The sequence below is a fragment of the Opisthocomus hoazin genome, chromosome 6, assembly GCF_030867145.1.
Source record: "Opisthocomus hoazin isolate bOpiHoa1 chromosome 6, bOpiHoa1.hap1, whole genome shotgun sequence".
Lineage (NCBI taxonomy): Eukaryota > Metazoa > Chordata > Aves > Opisthocomiformes > Opisthocomidae > Opisthocomus > Opisthocomus hoazin.
This window is the reverse complement of record NC_134419.1, coordinates 9,437,598-9,460,338: the sequence shown is the minus strand read 5'-3', so window position 1 is coordinate 9,460,338 and position 22,741 is coordinate 9,437,598. Positions and strand designations below refer to the sequence as shown.

Sequence of the window (22,741 nt, the reverse complement as noted above, 5' to 3'; positions counted from 1 at the left end):
AACATCAATCTAAAGCTGCAACTTTGCTGCTTCCAAAAAGACTCCCTGGGAATAGCTTTCTCTTCTAAACTGTTGGGGTTTGGGGACCACACTTACTGCCATGACTTGAAAAGACCTGATGGAGAACAAAACCCAGCAGACTGAAGGCACAATCCTTCTCTGACTCCTGTTCAGCTGATGCGGGGGCACAGATGACTGAATGATGCTGCCATCTTGAACCGTGTCTTCAATGACCTGTTGTCTTGGACTCTAGCTCAAATTTTAGTCTATTCACTAGTTTTGGTGTCTTTGAATGTTGATCTAGATAGATTCTGAAAAAAAAAAAAAGATTTACTTTAGAGGTCAGAGCAGGATATTAGTATAAGGATGCTCAGTCTAATGCTGTAGTGACTGGCTCCAACATCCCCCATTGTTGAACCCTTTGTCCCCCACGCTGGGCAATCACATTTAATTTAAACCCAAATTTAAGGTTCACTTACTTGACGGTTGAAGAGAAGTTGTGCTGGCTTGCTTTGCATCTTGCATGGTCCACCCCTTGAAGATCAAATCACCACTCTAATATGGTGTTCCCTGGAAGCCACGAGATAACAGGAGCACCTGGATGAAGCTTTCATGAGGTAAGACTGGCCTGTGCATGTTCTGCCAGCTGGATCCTTTGCTGCGGTTCCCACATACATCGTGTTGTGGTCCCAGGGCTTGGAACTTACTAAGTGTTGGTCATTGGCCTGCATCCATCACTGGAGTCCCACTCCATCGATCTCTGCCTGTTTGTGGACAAAGCCTATGGCAAGGAGTAAGTTGTTACAAATCTCTGTGGTGTTTCTGACCTACAAACTGAGATTTTCAAAGCCACATGTGGGATCTGAAAGTTTAATTCCTCATAAAGTAGAAAAGAATTGGACTTGGAAACTGTGAAGGCAGCTTTAATAATTTTTGTTACAGCATGTTACATAAAAGAGCTAAATTATTACTCCTGAGGAGTAGATTGTCATGCTGGCTGTGCTTGGGAGTTGACAGAAATCTTGTGTTAACCCCAGACTGCCAATGCGCATGTGTGCGTGCTCTCGCAAGGACACTCAGACATATGTGCCAAAATGAGCTATGTTCTTCTCTTCTCAAACTGGGCTAGCGAGTAAGACCTCGAGAAACATCAAAAGTATTTGTGCATCCGGGAGGAAACTTTATTACCTCCATCACTGTACTTGCACAGCACTTCTTCCTCTGCAAATCCCATCTTATTTGTCACAACTTACACACACCCTCAGTGCTGGAATATTGGTAGCTCTGAAGACTGAGATCTTTCACTAGCCCCAGAAGACAGCCGAAGCATCCTCTTCCTAACACAAAGGAAAACATGAAGCTGGAGTGTAGTTTCAGAGTGGTTTTCTGCAGTCTCATGCTGACTTCGAAGCAGAGCTCTATCATTTTGCCTCCAAATCTCTAAAGTCTCCATGTCCCCAAGCCCCTTTGTGGGCTAAATCCTCATTTAATGAAAATCACTTAAATTCTTCCAGTCGTTGAGTAACACTCATTGGTGAAGTGGCTCTTCTCCACTTGGCCCACTACATATGGCAGAATTTAATGCTGCTTTCTTTTCCAAGGTCTGTTTTCATGCTAGGGTATAAAAACTGGATCCATGCAGCACGAACAAAGTTGGGCTTTAAAGAGTAGCCCAGGAGGAGAATCTCAAGGGTCCCAATAAATAGAATAAAAAAAAAATTCCTCACATTCTTCCTATGATGATATGTCTCAAAATTATTAATTTTGCTTGTCCTGTATCATATCTTAGGGCAAGCTGCTTTTCCTGACTGAATTGCAACGTGGCGTTTGGTTCAGTGGGTTTAACTGAAGCGTGGCTATCTGGAAAAGGCAGCGTTATCTGTAATAAAGTAACTCCTTCAAATTTACTTTCTTGATCTTGTACTTTGGTTGGGCTGCCAGAGTCTTAATGCCTGGAAAAGTGTCTGTCACCCAGGGCCCTCATTTTAAAGAACTGTAGGTTTTTAGAGGCTGGATGGCGTCATCTCTCTGCATCGATTTTGTCAGTGCATTCCTGCGAGCGAGCCAGTCTGAGCTGTGTGCTAATTTTCCGTCTCCTCTTTGGCTGACGACAGTCCCTGGCTCAGCGAGATTTCAGTCTTGCTCACTGGATTCTTCTTTCCCTGCCCTTCCTGAGCTGTATTTTCTAAGCACCAATTTCACTCCAAAATTAAAGATGAAATTTAAAGATTAGGGGCTGCAGGTTTTTTTCCAAAGGCATTTTGATGTCTCATACTCATTGATTGAGTTAGGTGTCTAAATCATCCAGAGCAATCTGGCCCCCATCCCAAATTAGGTGATGTAAAAGGCCAATTTGACTTTTAAAATGCTCTCCATTTTAATCGCCTGCTGTGCGATTAGTACCACGCGTAATAAACACATTGTGTGCGGCATGCATAGGGCAGGTGTGGGGTGATGTAACGCATCCCATTGACTGGCTTGAATATAAATGCCAGAAATATCAAATACCGCATGCACCAGTCTTAGTCCGAGTCAATTCTAATTGCTTTAGTGGTCTGACTCCAAATTCAGATGTACCATGGTGTAACTGAGGTCAGGATGCAGTACATGATTCTTATCTTAATATCACTTTAGGACTATAAAGGTCAAACTGAGCATCATCCAAGGAGAAGAGGTAAGGGCTCTGTTAATTATTCTCTCCACTCCATGAACAAAGGGATGAAGATTGTGTCTCTGCTGAAGAGTGTTCTGCTGTACTGCATATTGAAGTTAAAAAACAAGGAAGACCAAAGGAGCCATTCCTGCAGTAATGCCTAAATGAGCCTTGCTGAGCTCTACCTGAAATCTTAGAGCCCTCGCTCTGCCAATATTTCAAGCTACAACTGCACGAGAGTCAGAGGCCGGGGAGGGCAGCATTCCCCCTCCAGGCGGGGGTAGCTCCCAGTTCTGACCATTAAGAAAAGCCAGCTGCATCTACCAAGTAACAGCCTCAGACAACATTAAACCCCAATGTTAATTTGTAGATGTTCCTGCTGCCGGAGGAATCACTGACTAAGTGTGCCACGAGACCGGAGCTTTGTTTTTCCACTTGCTTAGCACTATCCCACTTGAATGGCTGTAAAGAACCTCCAGATACAAATGTTCCCTGCCTGCCAGTGGTAGCATTTCTTTCCCTGTTTTACATTAGTTTTGATAACTGTATTAATTAGAGCCAGTGGAAATCTGGGTTCAGAGCTGATTGTAGCTGAACTCGGCTCACTATTCTACTGACTAGTATGTGATGTTACTGTTAACTGCACCCATTTCCAAGTCACCTGCCCAGAAGCCCACACTCACGAGACATATTTTGTTCCTTCTCTGCAGGCAGTAACCAAAGTCATCGCGAAAAACAGAGTGATCCCAGTCGACATCTATTCCACTCATTTCCTTTTCTAGTGTCTTTAAAGTTTTAACTACTGAAAACAGAAACATGAAAACCCACCATAGTGAGAGCTGATTAAAATTCAGCCCACTGTATCACCCATAAATAGGAAATAAAAAATACATGGCTGTGATTAATCGTCCATAAATCACCATTGCTTGCTTCCTCTATTCCATACAAACACAGTCCACATATTTATTCAGCTCACCAGAAGAGTAACAAGCAGATCACACCTATTTGTCAGGATCTGGGATTTAAGGAAGTACTTAAAGTGGGGGCTCTGTGCTTTTGTGTCTGTAGACATGCACGCACATCTGCTCTTCTGTCTGATTTTCAATATTCATGAGAAGAATCAGAATGTTATTTTTTTGTATAAAGGTGTTCTTGTCAGTAGATCAAAATACATTGAGATGCCAAATCACAGCAATATGAGCTGTAGTTAAGGATTTTTTTATAATATTAGAAACATCAGTCTCTAAGGATTGATAATACTGATACTATTAATAAAGAATGTTTCTGTTGTTGTGCATTGCAGCTTGGCCAAATCTGAGACCTGCAGTAGAAGCACTGGGGAAAAAAAATAATCATGCTCTGTACAGAAACTAGACCTGTAGTTTGAAACACTGGTGGGTAGAGACTGTTTTTACCAGTTGCAAGTACGCCTTCATTAGAGCACCAGCTTGCTTGTTTGTGGTTCAGCTGTGCTCACTGGAGCAGAGCTGCCTGCTTCACTGTCCGCCTGGCAAAGCACAGAAGCATTTCTGCTTTGCTGTGATTTACAGTCCAAGGGCTGCATCCATGGATAAAGCGCTGGATCCAGCGCCTTCGGCCTCTGCTGTCACTGGGCGCTAGATACACCGGGCATCTCTCTCGAAATGCCACTTGCACAGGTGCTGCAGTTGCAGTGCTGCTCCAGGAATGGGCAGTGACATTCAGGAAATTTGGTCCCTCTGCCCCTATCTTGCTGAATGTTTTCAAGCAAATCACTTGTTTTCTGACTGCCCACATTCCCCTGGCTGTTAAAAAGAGATTATGAACTACAAACCTAATTAAAGGCATTGCAGACCAAGGAGTGAAAAATGCTGCAAAAGAGCTAAATATTATTATACTGTTTGCTGCAAAATGACCTATAAAGTTGTCAGAAATAGGTGTAAGGAACAGGAAACAGAATCACAGAATGGATGATGTTGGAAAGGATCTTGAAATCATCTCGTCCATCCCCTCTGTTCAGACTGAGTCAGCTAGAACCGGTTGCCAGTGCTATGTCCAGCTGAGTTTTGAATATCTGCAGGGATGGAGACTCCACAGCCTCTCTGGGCACCCTATTCCAGTGTTTGACCACCCTCACAGTTAAAAAGTGTTTTGCGTTCAGATGGAATTTCATTTGTTTGTTTTAATTGGTGCCTGTTTCCTCTTGTGTTCCCCATACACCCCTGAGCAATCAGTGAGCCCCAGATGGGGAGTACATGTGACGAGATTTGATCTGAATTTGTCTGGTTACCTTTGAAATCCTAGTATTCATTCCCTTTTCCGCTGTTCATCTCTTTCAACATGAGCTTTGGCTATTTTTGCTTGGAGCAGAAGGCTGAAGTACTCAACAACTTTTTTGTCTCAGCCTTCAGCCTCTCTCTTCACCCCTCCTGAGTTGATGGACCACAGATGGGGATCAGGGGGGTAAAGCCCTTCCCACTGTAAGTGAAGATCAGGTTCATGACCACCTGAGGAACCTGAACGTACAAAAGTCTATGGGACTTGATGAGATGCATCGCAGAGTCCTGATGAATTGACTGATGTAGTTGCCAAGCCACTCTCAATAATATTTGAAAGGTCATGTAAAGGTCAGGTAAAGTCTCTGGTAACTAGAAGAAGGGAAACATTGTGCCCATTTTTAAAAAGGATAGAAAGGAGGACCCTGGGAACTACTGACCTGTCAGCCTCACCTCTGTGCCTGGGAAGATCATGGAACAGATCCTCCTAGAAGCTATGCTAAGGCACATGGAGGAGAGGGAGGTGATTTGAGACAGCCAGCGTGGCTTCACTGAGGGAAAGTCCTGCCTGACCAACCTAGTGGCTTTCTGTGATGGAGTGACTACATGAGTGGACAAGGGAAAAGCAACAGATGTCATCTGTCTGGACTTCTGTAAAGCCTTCAACATGGTCCCTCACAACATCCTCCTCTCTAAATCAGGGAGATACGAATTTGATGGGTGGACTATTTGGTGGATAAGGAATTGGTTGGATGGTTACATCCAGAAGTCAGTGGTCAATGGCTCGATGTCCAAATGGAAATTGGTGACAAGTGGTGTCCCTCAGGTGTCCGTACTGGGACCAGGGCTATTTAATATTTTCATCAAAGACATAGCGAGGTCGAGTGTACCCTGAGCAAATTTTCAGATGACACCAAGCTGAATGGTGCAGTTGACACGCCAGAAGGATGGGATGCCATCCAAAGAGACCTGGACAAGCTGGAGAGGTGAGCCTGTGTGAACCTCATCAGGTTCAGCAAGGCCAAGTGCAAGGTCCTGCACCTGGGTCGATGCAACCCCTGGTATCAATACAGGCTGGGAGATGAAGGGATTGAGAGCCGCCCCTACCGAGAAGGACTTGGAGGTACTGGTGGATGGAAAGCTGGACATGAGCCAACAATGTGCGCTCACAGTCCGGAAGGCAAACCATATCCTGGGCTGCATCAAAAGCAATGTGGTCAGCAGGTTGAGGGAGGTGATTCTGCCCCTCTACTCCACTCTGGTGAGAGCTGACCTGGAGTCCTGTGTCCATATCTGGAGCCCTCAGCACAGGACAGACATGGACCTGCTGGAGTGGTTCCAAAGGAGGCCACAAAAATGACTAGAGGGCTGGAACACCTCTGCTGTGAGGAAAGGCTGAGAGAGTTTGGGCTGTTCAGCCTGGAGAAGAGGAGGCTCCCGGGGAGACCTTAGAGCAGACTTTCAGTACTTAAAGGGGGCTTGTAAGAAAGATGAAGAAAGGCTTTTTAGAAGGGCCTGTTGCAATAGGACAAGGGGTAATGGTTTTAAACTAAAAGAGGATAGATTTAGACTGGATATAAGGAAGACATTTTTTGCAGTGAGGGTGGTGAAACACTGGAATGGGTTGCCCAGAGAGGTAGTGGAGGTCACATTCCTAGAAACATTCAAGGTCAAGTTGGACGGGGCTCTCAGCAACCTGATGCAGTTGAAGGTGTCCCTGTTCACTGTGGGGGGGTTTGGGCTAGATTACCTTTAAAGGTCACTTCCAACCCAAAGCATTCTATGATTCTAGGGAGTCTAGTATCAGCTTGTTGAACCAGAGGGTTAACAGCCTCATATCTCCTGGAGACGCTCTGGCACCATCCTAGCAATAGGGAGCCTTCCCCGAGCCTGCCTGCTGAATTGTAAAACACAGTGATTACCACCACCACCACCAAAAGATAGCTCCTTCAGTAAAAAAATAAAGTTCATGCCTAAAGATGTTATCATGCATAATTCAGGGAAGAAATCCATAGTGCATTTAAAAGATTACATCTTATCATCCAGGGTACTTATTAGATTGATGATTTAAAAGTACATGGGGATCGAGTCTTTCCTGCTATTCTGCACTGGCATCAGTGCAGTGGTGCTGACGAATGATGAGCCTCGTGGCTCCGTTTATGACTGTACTGTTTTTCTGATGGCAGAGCTGGCCCAGAAGGGAGTGGGACGTACCTGATTCGCGGTGAGCAGCCTGGTCCCTGCCAGGGTGGGTGGTCCATGTGGGCTATGACAGGCTGCCGTCCATCGTCACACCAGAGACCACTTGCTGCTTCTTTCTGTTAGGCTTAGTTAGGTTTGTGGCAGGCAGTTACAAGGGGTTAGTGGCGTTCAGCTCCACTGATTAATCTCCTCTCCAAAAACACACAGCAATCCCATCTTCCCAACAGCATAAGAAAATGCTGTGGGGCAGCCAAGGGCTATGTTGGATGTGAGTCTCCTGCTCAAGTACAGGAACTCAAGGCTAGTCTGTATCACTGCTGAAACATATGCTTGTGATCATATTATCACCTATAGCTCTTCACCCAGAGGACTCACAGTAACAGAGGTTTTGGCCTACATGTGTTTAAGAGTAAGGGATTACAAAAAGGTCTGGGGGTTATTGCTATCCCCAGGCATCCTCTCCATATCAAGGAAACATGCAAGCAGGATGCTGACCACAAACCTGCTGATAAACTCATGTCAAAGAAGCAGCAATATGCATCTCTTTGTCCCTCTCAGTTGTGTCTTTGGTCAAGTCCAGTGTTTTGAACCTACAGTGGCTGACTGGGGTACAAACACATTTTTATACAAACAGCAGACATCTGGATACTGAAAGAGTGAGGAGGCTGGAAAAAAAAACCAGGCAAATTTACTTTGGCCATTACTAGATGCTCTGATGGCCCTTGATGATTTCCAAATATAGGTTCCCCTTCCCAGATTGTGTCCTCCTTTTAACCTGGCATGTCCCATGCTACCTGGCATGCTAGCTCAAAACAGGCCTGGGGCTTCCACCCTGGCCCCATGCTGTGCAAACAGCCATTTTTCTAAATCAATGGAAATTATAGATTTTTTCTTTTCCAACCCATGCACAGGCTGGTCTAAATCCAGTTACAAATTTGAAATTTAAAGTTTAAATTGTTCAAAAATGGCATTGACACCAGGGAACAGTTTCATTCAAATACCACATGCCTCAAAGTTGAAGTGAGAACTTGGCTGTGACCAGTTTAACGCAGCATCATACTATCCCTATGTCTTGCACTTCTGCTGTATCAGGAAGGAGGACAGTTGTCATTCATGGCAGAAATTCTCTGGCTAACCATCTCTGTCTAAATGAAATTATGTTCTTTTTAGCTTTTTGTTTGTGGGCTACATGGATGTAATAATCTTGAAACGATGATGAAGTTGAGCAAGGAAGCTTAGGAAATCCTGATTGGTCATCAAAGATATCTGGAGGTTGTCCTGGGTGAACAAGATTTACCCCAAAAGATGGCACCCACACTCATTACAGCAGGTGGCAGGGGCTTGCTGTGGTTCTTCTCTGTGTGGATTTCCACACAACCTCTGTCATCTCAGAGATCCCTCAGTCATACCGTGGGCATGGGATGAACTCATAACCTGGGGACTGTGATGTTTACAGCTATTTCAGTCAGAAATCCTCCAACGAATGGTTTGGGAAGTCTCAGGATGGCTGAGCGACAGCTCGGTTCAGGAAGAGGTGACTCAACACTCAACATGTAGTGTGAGAGTGACAGAAAAGGAAGTATTTTGCAAAAACCCTTGTGCCTATTGAAGGTTGAGAAGCATGTAATATCTGCATTTAACAGCCATTATTAATTACTGTTTATTCTCTGCCAACACTGCCTTGGGAGCATCTGTGATGATTTAGCCAAGCACCCACTGCCATCACTCAGCTGGCTGCTGTGACTCAGCTGTGGAGTCTCATTCACTTCCCTCGTGCGCTCTCTGACCCATTTCTGTCCTGCTTCAACTCATTTCAGCTGCCTGAGTCTTGGGCCACCATGTGAGAAATGGGTATTTCCTCACATGGCAAAAAGGTATATATTAGTATAAGGTAAAATTATCATGGGGTTTTGGATGGTAGAGATGAATCATGGAAAGAAATATTCCTCACCTTATCCTAAATCTTGCAACATCAGATCCATGGAAGAGCTGAGAGTTGCATTCGGGATTTCCAGGGTGAAGTCCTGTCTTTATTTAGAACAATAGCAAAATTCTTCTTCACCTGAAAGGAGCAAAGGTTTCACCCAACCCTTAGTGCTGAACCACAAGCTCTGCAAAAGCCATCCCCATGCTAAAGAGCACCTCTGTGCTCTAACCATCTTTCTGAGGTAAAGTTAAATTGTGCTTCGCCATCTTTTTTTTTTTCTCCCCTGTTCCTCCTACGTCTTAGTCAAGCCTCTCTGGACATGCTATGTGTTTTGCACTTGGTGACTCAGGATCAGGTGCTCAGACTCTTCGGGAGTGGGACGAGGCTGTGACCGACCAAGAGGGAAAAGGAATTTGCCTTGGGGGAGAAAGAAATGCAAGTGCTACGTACAACATGGATTTGCCAGAAAAAGCCACTGTCTCCCCACAGGATCGCGCTCCGCATTCCACCCTGTGCACACCAGCAAGCGGACGCATCATTTATGGCAGCACAGCTCTGTAAAGAGGCATCTCGCAGCTGCATTGTGCAACATGGGTAGCACTCAGGGCCTAAAAGAATTACACCTCTGGAAATTTCTTCGTCCGGCCTTAAAACAGGTCATGAACGCTACAGAGCAATCTCCAGTAATCTTAGTGGAACACACAGGGAGCAAAACCAAAAAACTCCCCCACTTTCACCTAGCACTGAGGGGAAATGTGTACAAATCCGCAGCATTTCGTCAGGCTGCTTAGGCTGAAAGTACAGAGGTGACAGCCCTAAATGTGCAAAATGAACAGGGGACTCTTTATACTCAGTATAATTTTGGGTATGTAACGGGCAATTCACAGGAGAATGTTGGCTCCCTCATGACTGTGACAAAGACGTCGTCCCCAATGGCAAGACTTGCTCTAGTACTTTATTTTTCTTCCAAACACTAGTTGGTAGGAAAACATTCCTTTGTATATACCCAGGCTATTGATACTGCAGCTTAGGTTAGAATTGGATGGTTTCTGTTCCCACTGCTTCCAGACAGCAAATTTCAAGCCTTGCCGGAAAAGAAGCACTTTTGCATTTTGTAAATTTGGATTTCTTTTTACATTTTCAATAATAAAGAACTTCCTTAATGACCAATTTCATGGGGGGGGGGGGGGATGGCTGCTTTCAAAGCTCTTTTACATACCTTGCCCATGAGTACTCATGCCGTTGGCCTCCTCTGTGTTCCTTCCACAGGAGGATTCAAACCACTCCAGAATCGCTCTCTCAAAAGTGTGTCCTCCTTCCACGTGTGCCAGTCTGCTGTGGAGGGATGCATGAAATGGGAAATAAATCACCCCCCCCCCCTTGTATTAACCAGCTATGACAGCCCCCGACTGCCTTGCTGCTGCAGTGCAGTTCATGTGAGGTGCCCCTGGATCTCTGCTTGGAGCTACCAGATGGAGAAGAACATGAATAATGAATAATGATGTAATGAGTAATGTCCCTCCACACCCAGGCAGAACCACAGAAGGGTGTATTGTGTCTGATCTGAAATCCCCTCTCATGTACAGCAAGAAGCCCGGTCCATAGCGTGCTTACCTGCAGAGAACGGATGAGACGGTGGTTGGTCAGCTCTGCTGGGTCTGGAATGCGTGGCTCCAGCGAGCCTGGCTCTTCCGTACGTGAAGGTGACCCGATTGCATCTACAGGGTGTTCCCAAGGCAGCCGGCAGACCGTGGGTCATCCTTCACTTCGGAGCAGGGCGTGTGGGGTGTGCTTGCTCACACAGACAGACTGCACCCGCTGCATCAGCACACTTCTGCCTTGCAGCCCTGGGCTGGCAGAGACCCGGTGAAGTTGCTCTCTATTAAACCGCGGCTATGGACCACTGAATAGTGATACTAAGCACAGGGAAAACCTTAATCAACTCTAGCAAAGTGCTTTGAAACCTTTTTCTGCACAAGGACAGGAAGACTTCAAGGGGACAGAAATCAGCTCCTTTGCAAGCCATGTCAAATATTTTTAGCAACCTCCAATACAAAAGGAAAAGCAGAGAGCTCTGCTTATGAATTGTTACCCCCAGCACTATGCCTCCAGCTGCTGGGGAAACTGGTTTAACTTATTTTTATGTGAAAAGAGGTAGATAGACACAAACACACACACAAATATATAAAGGACACACACACTTATAATCTAGGAGGCAAAGAGAGAATCTATATCTGCCTTTGCGATATCTTGCTGCACCAGGTAAGGAAAGCATCATTTTCCTTTTAACCAGGCGCTGTACATACATTGTTTCCTTGCAGTCTGTCTTCAGGTTAAAGCAGTTCACAAGGTTTTTTCAGCAGATGTGTTATTCAATTACTTCAGGGCTTTTCCATTTGTAATATTATGAAGCAATGATAGCCAGCAGACTTCACCTGTCTTTTAGAGATAGCCAGCCTGGTAATTTTAACTCTGCCCATTTTATCCACACTAGTAAATCTCATAACATGGTTATAGAGAGATTCCAATTTTTGTAGAACCTTCTCCTGGGAATTCCTGTATACAATATTGCCATAGTCTGTAATGGACATAACCTGTGATTGGATTAATGTTTCCCTAGTGAAGAAGTCAAAGCATTTCATGTTCCTATAACTGGTTTGCAGCTCTGCAGTAAAGGTCTTTAGTGTGGCAGAGAAAATAATTGCAAACGCAGCCCCAATCAGAATACATAATCCCCTCACAGTGAGGGTCCAATTCACCGCAGTTGGACTGCCTGTGCAGGGGTTTGTAGTGGGATTTTCTTGTCAGGAGAGCAGAATGCACAGAAAACAAGATAATTTTGGAACTTTAATATTCATCACCCAGTCCTGTACGAAGGGAGGTAAATACATTGCTACTGCTCCAAGGGAGGGCCCTCCAGCTCCCCAAGCAGAGAGTGGAAACAGGCAGGGCAATGCAAGGGGACTCTGGGCTCCCCACAAGAAGAGCCCTCCGCTCGTGCTCAGATAAACACGCGCCTTTGATCTAAAGAGTATCTGTCAAATTAGACATCCAGTTTTGGACCCATATTGGTTTCTTAACCTTTGAAAAATCCCTGGGGTTACCTTACCTTGGACCTGACACAAGTGATGAGTAAAGAATAACAGCAGAGTATACAATATGTATATTACTTACATCTGAGACACAGCTCATCTTCTCCAGGAAGAAGAGGGTTGTGGCAGGCCAGAAGCAGGCTCTGAAGCAGGATTTGCCTGCTTAGGTGGAGGAGAGCTTCAGTGCTCACGTGGGAGGAAAGTGAACTAGAGACTAGGAGCAAAAGGTCTCATATTTTCAGCACCCATGAAAATCTCCCCAAGAATATGTGAAATGGTGTGTGCACATCACGCACACTCTGCCACACCAAAGCGTAAGCACTCATCGTGCAAGCGAAGACCCCAGAGTGAAAGGCCCCAGGGTCCCATCCCCAGCTGGTCAGGGAGAAGTTTCAAGAAACATGGGTTATTCGTGAACCCCAAAAGCAGAGGAAGCTCTCTGAAGAAAGCACTGTAGAGTCAATTCTGCCTATAGGGTTCAGAGGAGACGTGATCGGGATCTCGGGGTGGAAGGAGTGGGTAGGAGTAGCTGTGAGTGGACCAGGAGGTGCCAGAGACAAACTGAGACATGAGTGAAATGAGAGGCAAGAGCAAAGAGTTTGAACATGACGTGCTGGAACAAGGATGGAGAGGGTGGGCTCCAGAATGGGCATGCTGCCGAACTGAGGAGCAAGGCAGATGCTCCTGGCAGATAACCTTATGCTTGGATGTTATGGTATTGCTAGGCAGGTGGAGAGGATGCGAAGAAGGTTACCAGCATGGGAGTTGACAAATGGGATGTCATCGTTTCCCATATGGGTAACTGTCTCCAATCTGTCCTTTCCATCCAACTAAAAGCTTGGGATATCTCAGCAGAAAGGAAGCATCTCTGGCAGAGATGAGCAGTCTACATTAGGTCTACACAAAGTCCTGGCAATTGCAGGCTGTGAGGCAGATACAGGTGACAGAAGACAAGTAAGAAGCGGAGACAGTGATTTCCAGGAAGATCCAGTTATTAAATCTAAACTTAAAAGACAGACTTTTACAAGTCAGATATCGGGAGCCTCTGACAACTGATAGCAGGGCAGCACAGGAGCTTCCCAGAAACGGCTTGCCCGCATCTTGTTTTTGAAGTGACTCTGGGGGCCTGTGAGGGGGAAGGAATGAAAATGAAACAACACACTCATTCCCCAGCTGCTTTTATCGCTTTATTCATATTTCTAGAGCAGACTTTTTAGCAGCTAAGCAAATACCTGAAACTCTCTCAGTTGATATATATGTGTGTACATAGAATCATTTAAAAAGAAATAAGGAGGAATTCTGCAAGTGTTTTTCCAATGAATATGCAGAAGGAACATTATCACCCCAGTAAACCAACTTTGAAATTCTTCCACTAAAACCCTATAAAACCCAACGATAGTCATAAATTAGTTCTAGATAATTTCAAAGGAGAACTTATCCCCCCTCTGCGTACCTTCTAATCCATATCTCCAAGAGGTCATTTTAATTATCACGCTGTCACTGCTATTCATTACTCTGCTTTTGGAGACGAAGAGCCAGCACTATACCTTTTGGATGCGTTGGAATTCATCATATAAAGGTATTTTTATTCTTCCTAAAAACATGCACAGTTTAACCCCCTCACCTTGAAATACTGACAGTATCAAGTTTGCTTGGTGTTTTAAATCATTTTCCTTCCAGAGGCATATCTTGTTCTTATTTTCAACCAAGCTCACCTTATCAGAGAGAAACTATAAAAACCCAGCTAATGGGTGTCTAATGCACAGACACAATCAGCTCAAGTTTTGTCAGATCCCAAGTAGCTTGTCCTGTTTTGGAGGCATGCAAAGCCAAATTTTTGTCCTGACTTGTACCTGCTCACTCTTTCTAGCTGCAGTAAAATGAAGTGGATTGAAACCATGTGCCAGTGGCTCACAGGAGGTCTGTTGTGATGGGGCTCCAGAAGTGCGTGTGAGGTCCTGAGACAGAACACAGACCTCAGCCTTGAACCTGCTTGCTTTTCGTGTACTTGTGTGGGAAAGACCTGAAGGACCTTATGCAGAACTCCCTGCCATCCATCGAGGTACAGATGTGGGAACTGTATTCAAAGACAGACGAGCACATATGAGGGCCTACTTGCTTCCTGGCTGCATGAATGCAACCAAAGCTGCTTTCAGTTCTTCCTAGGATCACACCTTTGTTCAGTGTTGGTCACACTCAGGCCTTGCAGCCAGGTCGCCATTGCTGAAGAATTGGGGTACTTTTGCAAGGGACAGTAATTTTGAGTCACCTGGAAGGTCTCTTTTAGCCTATAATTCTCAGTTTTTCTCATACCTTGTCATTTATCCCCAGGATGTGTCCTTCTCACACACAGGCCAGCGTGAGGACTCAGCTGAGTTTGACTTTGTTCTTAGATCATGGTGCTCAAGTCCTGGGAAAGAGGAGAGGAGCAACCAACCCAGCTCTTTTACTAGAGAACAGAAAGTCTGGTGCTACTACTTTTTCGAGCCACCCCACACCAAGAGTAGCTCATTCTGTCTTGTTTCACATGTCTCTCTTCACCCTTGGACTGGTTCATCCTTTTCTTCTCTGTCCCCTGGGTCTTGGCACCTTCTCTCCTCCAACCCACCATTGCAATCCAACTCCTAGGAGAAGAGAGTGAAGAGAACCTGCTTCCCAAGGCTTCTGATGGGTGGGCAGGAGGCACTCCTAATTCCACTCTCCCTTCCCATCCACTGGGAGACACTCAGGCTTCCCCCCTCAGGGTCACCATCTTTTACACTCCAGTTTGAGAACCACTGGCCTCATGCTTCAAATGCTCATCACTGGCAGATGTTTCAGTTGGGCAAACAACACAGGAGACAAGGCTGCCTAATGACAGTGGCTTCAAGAAGAGATTTCACATGCTGTCCTTCTGATGGGAAGGTGCTGAGGTTTTACTTGGGATTTCTTACAGCAGTGATGCAACGCTGTTTGTTCATCCCTTTCAGCACTGCCCCTAGCTCACACTGCCTCAGTTGTACATCTGTTGGGAAGTCCAGTCTTTCTAGACCCCAACCAGTTTTTGCTGGAGGACCGTGGTTCCTGCCTGTAGGTCTTGCAATGAGTTTCATGCCTGCAGCCTGAGAGTAACGTTTCTCATATGACTCCTCTCCTAAAATGATCTGATAGAAGAGCAAAAAGCCTAACCATGCAGTGGATGATAAACGGCACACAGAGGAGCGCCTGCCTGACTCCCAGAAGCTATTTATCAGGCTCTCTTAATGCAAGCTAACAGGGCTAGCACATGCAATTGGCATAAGAGCTTCTGAGCCTGACACTAAAAGGGGAGACATCACATGGTGCGGCAGGGGAGCCAGGACTCCCTCATTAGCTCGTCATATGGATTACCCCTTTAAAGAGAGAGAGCAAGGCTGGTGGAGGAAGGGGAGGCTTTCTCATTTTCACAAACAGCTTTTCAGCCACCGCAAATGATTTCTGTAGATCTATTGGGTCATTCGTTTTTTCCCCAGAGATGAAGGAAAAAAAAAAAAAAAAAAGAGCCCTGAAATTGATTTACCATCTATAAATGAAAAAGAATCAATAGTAAAATTTCTAGCTAATTTCCGTCTACCTCTTTTGCCCTTGGACTATTTTTTATCTTATAAATACTTGTCTGGCAAAAAAAGAGAAACCTCATTGGTTCCAGACCCCAGCGTGCTCCTCCACCTCGCTCCACAGACCAGCCCTCCTCTCCTCTCACTGCATGGAGAGAGACTGGTCCTTTCGATGTGCCTGGCTCCTCTTCTCCGGCTTACCACCAGCATGGCTGTTCCCTTGGCCCCGCTGGGTAGTGCATTTAAAAAGTGGTGTTTTTTCTTTCCTGCCAAAGGAAGAGAGAGAGAGGACACAGATATTGTAAAACATTGCGGCATTTCAGCAGCAGGTAAGCCGTGTGCGGGGTGTGCTCTGAGGAGAAGCCATGTGTAAAGTCTCACAGTGAAGTGCATCTGCAAAGAAGGCTTTGGCAGCTCAAGACAAATTAGGGGTGGTTAAAGACCAGCTGGTCCCACCCTCCTCTGGCCAGAGCAGGGTTAGTCCTTCCAGGAGACTTCAAGGGCTTTGCGCTGGCTCTGAGCTCTCTGAGAGAAGGGCCCTGCTGCTTCCCTTTGGGCTAATGCACTTACTGCTGTTTTCCTCTCACTGCAGCCCCCAAGTGCCTGAAAGGTTTCACTTTGCTTCTGCTCATTAACAGCCCTGATATCACTGTGGGTGTTTCCTTCTGGGGCATATGCTGTTCACGGGGCAGCTGGGTTCACCGCTCTGCTCGTCGGTGGATTGCCCCTCGCTGCCAGCAGTGTTCAAAGCTCTTTAGTGACAGACCCCCGCTGCGTGGCCGGGGAGCACCCATCGCCCGACACATGATGCCAGTGCTTCCAGCACCCAGACCAGGGCCTTCAAAGAGCCCGATGTGTTACTGCTGTTTCACCATGCCTGTTAACTCCAATAATCTAGTGGTCGCGGAAAACTTGCATTGTCACTATGGTTCGGAGTGTGGTGTTTCCAGCACACCTTTCAGGCTGCAGTCCTCAGAGCACTGGGAGTTTAACAGCTGACCTCCAAAGGAGCAGAGTTATACATTAAATACAAAGTAGTTTTGCAGTGATGCCCCAGGAGTTCACAGGCTACGAACTGAGCTCACCACAACTCGGCACTGCAGAAAGAGCTCTTTGGCTTCCCGCAGCTTGTCCAGGGGAGCAGACCTGCTTTGTAAGGCTTTGGTTCCTGACAGGTCTCACTGCTTTCACAGACAAGGTGCTGCTGGGTGTGTGTTTACAGTGTGCACGATGGATGTTTGCTACTTTAGGGAAAAGTAAATCCCTATTAATCAGTTAATACTGTAACATGTCTGTTCCATCTACTTACATAGCCTCTTTGCTCAAAGGCCTTAATAAAAATCCCCCATCTCACAGCCCAGTGCTCTCGCCATCTCTCCTCCCTCCGGGTCCTGACACACTTGTGTTTCACAGCAAGAGGGGCACAAGCGACTGGACAAGCTCAGCACTGGTCTGTCCAGCTGCTGGGCAGAGCCAGGCCTGGGGAAAAAGTGGCAGAACTCGCACCGTTGCACCCAGAGACCTCGCTTTGACGAGAGGCTGCATGGCAAGGGGTGTGGGTCCTGCAGCACCGTCCCTCGCAGGTCAGGGAGACCTGGCCATCCCAGAGCGGGGAGCTTCACCTCGCAGCCCCTTCCAGCACAAGCAGGTCACACTGGAACTGCATGGGTGCCTCTGAGCCAAATGCGGGGACCGGGAGCCAGAGGAACCAGCCCCTGGCTGCCTGCTGGCAGCCCAGCAGCCCTTCAAGCCTGCCTGCGGAGAGTGGGGTCCCTCCACGCTCACCCCACACGGCATTAGCTCTGAGCAGCCATCATCAGCCCCTGCACGTGCCAAGCTCCATCCCCGTGGTGCTGTGTCTCCCACTGATCTTGGCAGAGTGTGTTACCTCCCCTCACCAAACTGGCTGTGCTGCGGCTGTAAAAGCAGACATAACTGCTGATGGCTTCTCCTTTGTAAAAGCGGCAGAACCTGACTATCCTTTCCCATCCCGAGGAAGGAAATCAAACTGCGCTGTCAGCCTCGCTCACACCAGCCAAGGGCTCGGATGAGCCTTCAGGCTCCCACTCGGGCAGCTCCTGGTCTCCCCAGTACCTGCCATGCCCTGCCGATTTTGGTCATTCACCCACCACTGCCATGGCAGGACACAGCTGGAAAGGGTCCTCTACTTGTGCCTGATCTACTCTTTAAGCACTCAGTCTGCTCCCTCGAGTATCAGTTATCCGTGTTTGCGACGGCAGTTGAGGACACAGGCTGTACTAGTTCATATGGAGACACAAACACTACAAAGGGGAGGACCTATCCGTTCACACAGACATGTCACCAGAACTGAAGTGGCCGACAGAGGGCCATGCAGCGGACTTGGTGAACTGAAAGGAAAGGAGCTGGGATGGAAACCCAGGTTTCCTGATCCTTCCACTCTGATTCACCACTGAGGAACTGGGCCCCTCTAAACCTGCCTGCCGGAGTGACACAGAAACCTGCCTTCTCCACCACACAGGCATGGGTTTGTCAGTGCTTCTGCTTTTATTTGCAGAAAGAGATTTAAAAATACATTTTAAAAGAACTCTAATAACATAGGAGCCATGGGGCACAGGGCTGAGAGGCTTTGCCTCCACCAGGCCTGCCCTCCCCACTGCTGTCACAGCTGCCACCCGTTCAGCATCTACTGCATCTCCACAGTTCAGTCACCGACCTGAGGCACAGTGATATTTTAAAGAGAAACACTGAGACAAAAATAAATAAATTGGGACCCCGGGAGGGAGACCCAAGAGGCGCACTGGAGTGAGAACAAGTGGTTTCTCTCATTCTGTGTATAATTACATTGACATGTTCCTAGACAGCGCTGGAGACCCAAACACAGCAGCAGCTGTGGACCGAGCGGAGAATCACGCACAACATCGGAAAGCCAGCCGGTCACTGCATCCCCTGCCCTGGGGCTGCAACAGCACTGCCCGTGTCCCTGCTGACAGCCTGCCCGCTCCCAGGGCCAGGGCTCGGCTCCCGGCCGCGCTGGGGCTGGCTCTCCACACAGACACTGGCTTCTCCGCACCCGCTCGGCCAGTGCTCTAGAGCAGCCATTCCCATTCCCCTCTCTGAAAGCGAAGGAAACAATATATTACCTGACACACAAAGAGGATAAAAGTGAGTCATAAAACTCCTTCCTTTTTCATGATTTGACTGGCTGGGTAGATGAGGGGAGAGCCGTGGATGTTGTCTACCTTGACTTCAGCAAGGCTTTTGACACTGTCTCCCATAACATCCTCACAGAGAAGCTCAGGAAGTGTGGGCAGGATGAGTGGTCAGTGAGGTGGATTGAGAACTGGCTGAATGGCAGAACTCAGAGGGTTGTCATCAGCAGCGCTGAGTCTAGTTGGAGGCCGGTAACTAGTGGTGTCCCTCAGGGGTCAGTACTGGGCCCAGTCTTGTTCAACTTCTTCATCAATGACCTGGATGAAGACTTATAATGTACCCTCAGCAAGTTTGCTGATGACACCAAACTGGGGGGAGTGGTGGATACACTGGCAGGCTGTGCTGCCATTCAGTGAGACATGGACAGGCTGGAGATTTGGGCAGGGAGGAACAACCCCATGCACCAGTACAGGCTTGGGGTGGACCTGCTGGAGAGCAGCTCTGTGGAGAGGAACCTGGGTGTCCTGGTGGATGACAGGTTGACCGTGAGCCAGCACTGTGCCTTGGTTGCCAAGAAGGCCAATGGGATCCTGGGGCGCATTAGGAGGAATATGGCCAGTAGGTCGAGGGAGGTTCTACTCCCCCTCTACTCTGCTTTAGTGAGGCCCCATCTGGAGTACTGTGTCCAGTTCTGGGCTCCCCAGTTCAAGAAAGATGAGGAGCTACTGGAGAGAGTCCAGCGGAGGGCTACGAGGATGATGAGGGGACTGGAGCATCTGTCCTATGAGGAGAGGCTGAGGGAGCTGGGCTTGTTTAGCCTGAAGAAGAGAAGGCTGAGAGGGGACCTTAAAAATGCTTATAAATATCTCAAGGGTGGGTGTCAGGAGGATGGGGCCAGACTCTTTTCAGTGGTGCCCAGTGACAGGACAAGGGGCAACGGGCACAAACTGAAGCAGAGGAAGTTCCATCTGAACATGAGGAAGAACTTCTTCCCTCTGAGGGTGATGGAGCACTGGAACAGGCTGCCCAGGGAGGTTGTGGAGTCTCCCTCTCTGGAGATATTCAAGACCTGCCTGGACAAGGTCCTGTGCAGCCTTCTGTAGGTGACCCTGCTTTAGCAGGGGTGTTGGACTAGATGACCCACAGAGGTCCCTTCCAACCCCGAACATTCTGTGATTCTGTAAAAAAGGAAATCCCAGCTAACCAACAGCACTTACAAGTGGGATTTTTAGACACTGGCCTGTTTTAGCAGCCATCCAGCTATCTACTGAACTGAAGCATCATGAGTATCGACCACGCTGTTCACACTGGGTGCTTGTGGCAAGGTGAGGTTTTTGGACATACAGCCACTTAACAGACAGTCATGATCAAACCACAACTGTGCTGCATACTCATCACACGTACAACAGTTAATCTTGCAGCCATACAAACTGTTTTGCAAATTGAAATCTCAGAGGCACAGCAATTACAATACCAAATTTATACCACATCTCTCAGTCGACTAATTGTACATCCAAAAAATCACCACTTGAATAATCTGAATACATTCACCTTTACAGCTAAAAAAAACCCCAAACCACTACATGCTTGATCTCAACACAATTTTGAGTTATGGAACCCCAGGGGAATAAAAATGCCAACCTGTGATTTCAGCAGCAAAATTGCTTCTATCTGAATACTGCAGATAATTCTAACATCTCGATGTTCCCAGCAATGTGCTTTTTCACATCTGTAAAATGAGGATCGTCCTATTTTTTCTTGTAGCACTTCAGCCTGCCTGCAGGAAGACAAGCCCTATATACATCTATGCCAATTGTAGTATACATGTTCACATCTAAACCAAATTTATCTGGATTTCTAATTGTTAGGAAACCTTAAACCCTAAAGGTCTTTAAATGAATCGGCAGGCTCAAAAAGCCCAGCTAATGTTTTAGATGAGCTGAGCTTTACAAAGCCACCGCCATAAGCACGCTTGTGCCATGGAGGCATTTTGAGCTCTTTCACACGCACATGTCCTGACTTTTGTTTCCATCAGGTGGAGCAAGTTGAGGTGGGGAGCAATAGATTTGAATTAGTGACTTTGCAGCCAGCATATTAAGGAGGGCCAGAATAGATGAGAATTCTATGTTTAAATTGCAAAGGGAGGAGAAAACGAAGTTATCCAAGCCACGTGAGTGGGATCAAAAATGAATCATCAAGACTGGAAAATGGCTAACCTCTGATCCCTGAAACCAAGAAATCTGGCTGCTATCATGTATCTACTGATCTAATTTTGTACACTTTCCCCTCCATACAGAGGAGATGCGTTTCCATTGCGGCTAAATAATCAATGTCTGATTACTTCAAATGCTTCACTCTCGGGGATGCACAATTAACCAGGCCCATATTTGACACTGTAAGGGGAGCACAGTATTTTCTGGGAATGTCTGACAAGTTTCAAACGTAAAAATCACAAATCAAATGGCCCAGCAGATAATGACAGCCAGTGCCCTGGCAGTTAGATAATGTGTGTGCTCCAAAGCAAGGCCAATTAGAAGCAATAAAAACAAATTTGAAATGTTAGAGCAAAGGTCAGAAAACCTCGGCCATTACCACAGACTTGAGGTTTGTTTTTTTTTCGAGCGGTCACCAGTGCCTATTTCTAGAAAGTGAGGAGAAATTCACGCTTGCCGGATGACCACCCACCTATTATATCAGATCATGATTTCTGAGCCATACAAACCCCACTAGTTTGGAGCATGGAGAATCCCAGCACCATCTGGCAACCTTATCAGGTCCTTACCCTGTGGCTGCACCTTTCGGAATTCAGGGGCTGGTCCATGCTTCTTATAGAGAAGGCATCGTATTAGAGCCTGCTGCCCAGGAGACCTTGCAGATGTCTCTCCCTCTGCCACAGAAGGGGTCCTGCTGCTTGTCACCCACCCCACAGTTCCTGCCCTCCTGCCCCAGCTCACTGCAGCAAGGCATACCTGCTTCACTGAGGAGACAGGGCACAGAGGCAGGAATAATTAGCTTGTAAGCGGAACCACATCATCACACAAGAGAAGGAGAAGTAGCCACAATTACAAGCAAAGCACATGGCTCAGACCCAGCCATCGTTGTGTATCTTTACTGACCCTGGAGCAGAAAGCTGCAGAGAGGATGGGAATAGGTTTTGTCTTGTCTCCTGTCCCCGTGTTTCCTGAGGAGCAGCAGGAGAATAATGGGTTGCACTTACCTGATGAGATGTAGCAGAAAATGACAGTCTCTTGAGCTTGCTCAGATTAGCAATATGATATTGGGATTAACATGCTACATACATCAGACATTACCCATGTCAACCCACCCTACCCAGAGCAGCTGTCTCTGAAGAGAGCTCTGTCCTGCTCTTTAGAAATACAGGGAAAGTCCAGACAGGGGTGAGGCATGAAATAACACAGATGCTGTAAATCTGCTCACTGAGCCCTGGCTTCCTCAGAGCAGCAAGCCCAAGGAAGAAAAAGAAAAGCAGGTGGGTATCTCCAGGCATTTCTTTATGAGGATGCCTGTGAGAGCTAATCCAAATACATTTAGGGTGTAAATGTAAAGCTGATTAGTGAAACCACAGTAAGCTCCTATGTGGATATGCTGCTTCAGAGTTAAAGGAGCCATAATTCAATTTACTCATTTAGCTCATTTCCAAAAGTAAATTAAGGTAGAGTAAATTAAATTAAATCAGCTGACAGCACCTTAGTTTTGAAAGGGATTGTTAACATGGACCCAATCTACTTCGTGCAGTAATGCAGATTATTTTCTCCTGCTGGGCCACCCGTCAGGCACACTGGCTCCCCCGGCTAGTGCTGAAGTATTTTTACACACCGTCTGTTCAGGAATTGTCTGAAAGCAGGACTGAGCTGGAGGTGTATTTGGCTGTTTGCGTGTGCTTT

General features: G+C 46.8%; 1 protein-coding gene across 3 annotated transcripts in view; it reads right to left on the bottom strand.

Moving 5' to 3' along the window:
* Window positions 1-13,352: 13,352 nt before the first annotated feature.
* The window catches only part of LOC104334200 (AGBL carboxypeptidase 4), a 1,001,604-nt gene continuing 992,215 nt past the window's right edge, over window positions 13,353-22,741 (bottom strand). For all 3 annotated transcript variants that reach the window (XM_075424527.1, XM_075424528.1, XM_075424529.1), the window contains one exon: window positions 13,353-15,970. In XM_075424527.1, the coding sequence (XP_075280642.1) occupies window positions 15,847-15,970 (124 nt within the window). In that variant the 3' untranslated portion in view covers window positions 13,353-15,846. The remainder of the gene's footprint in view (window positions 15,971-22,741) is intronic.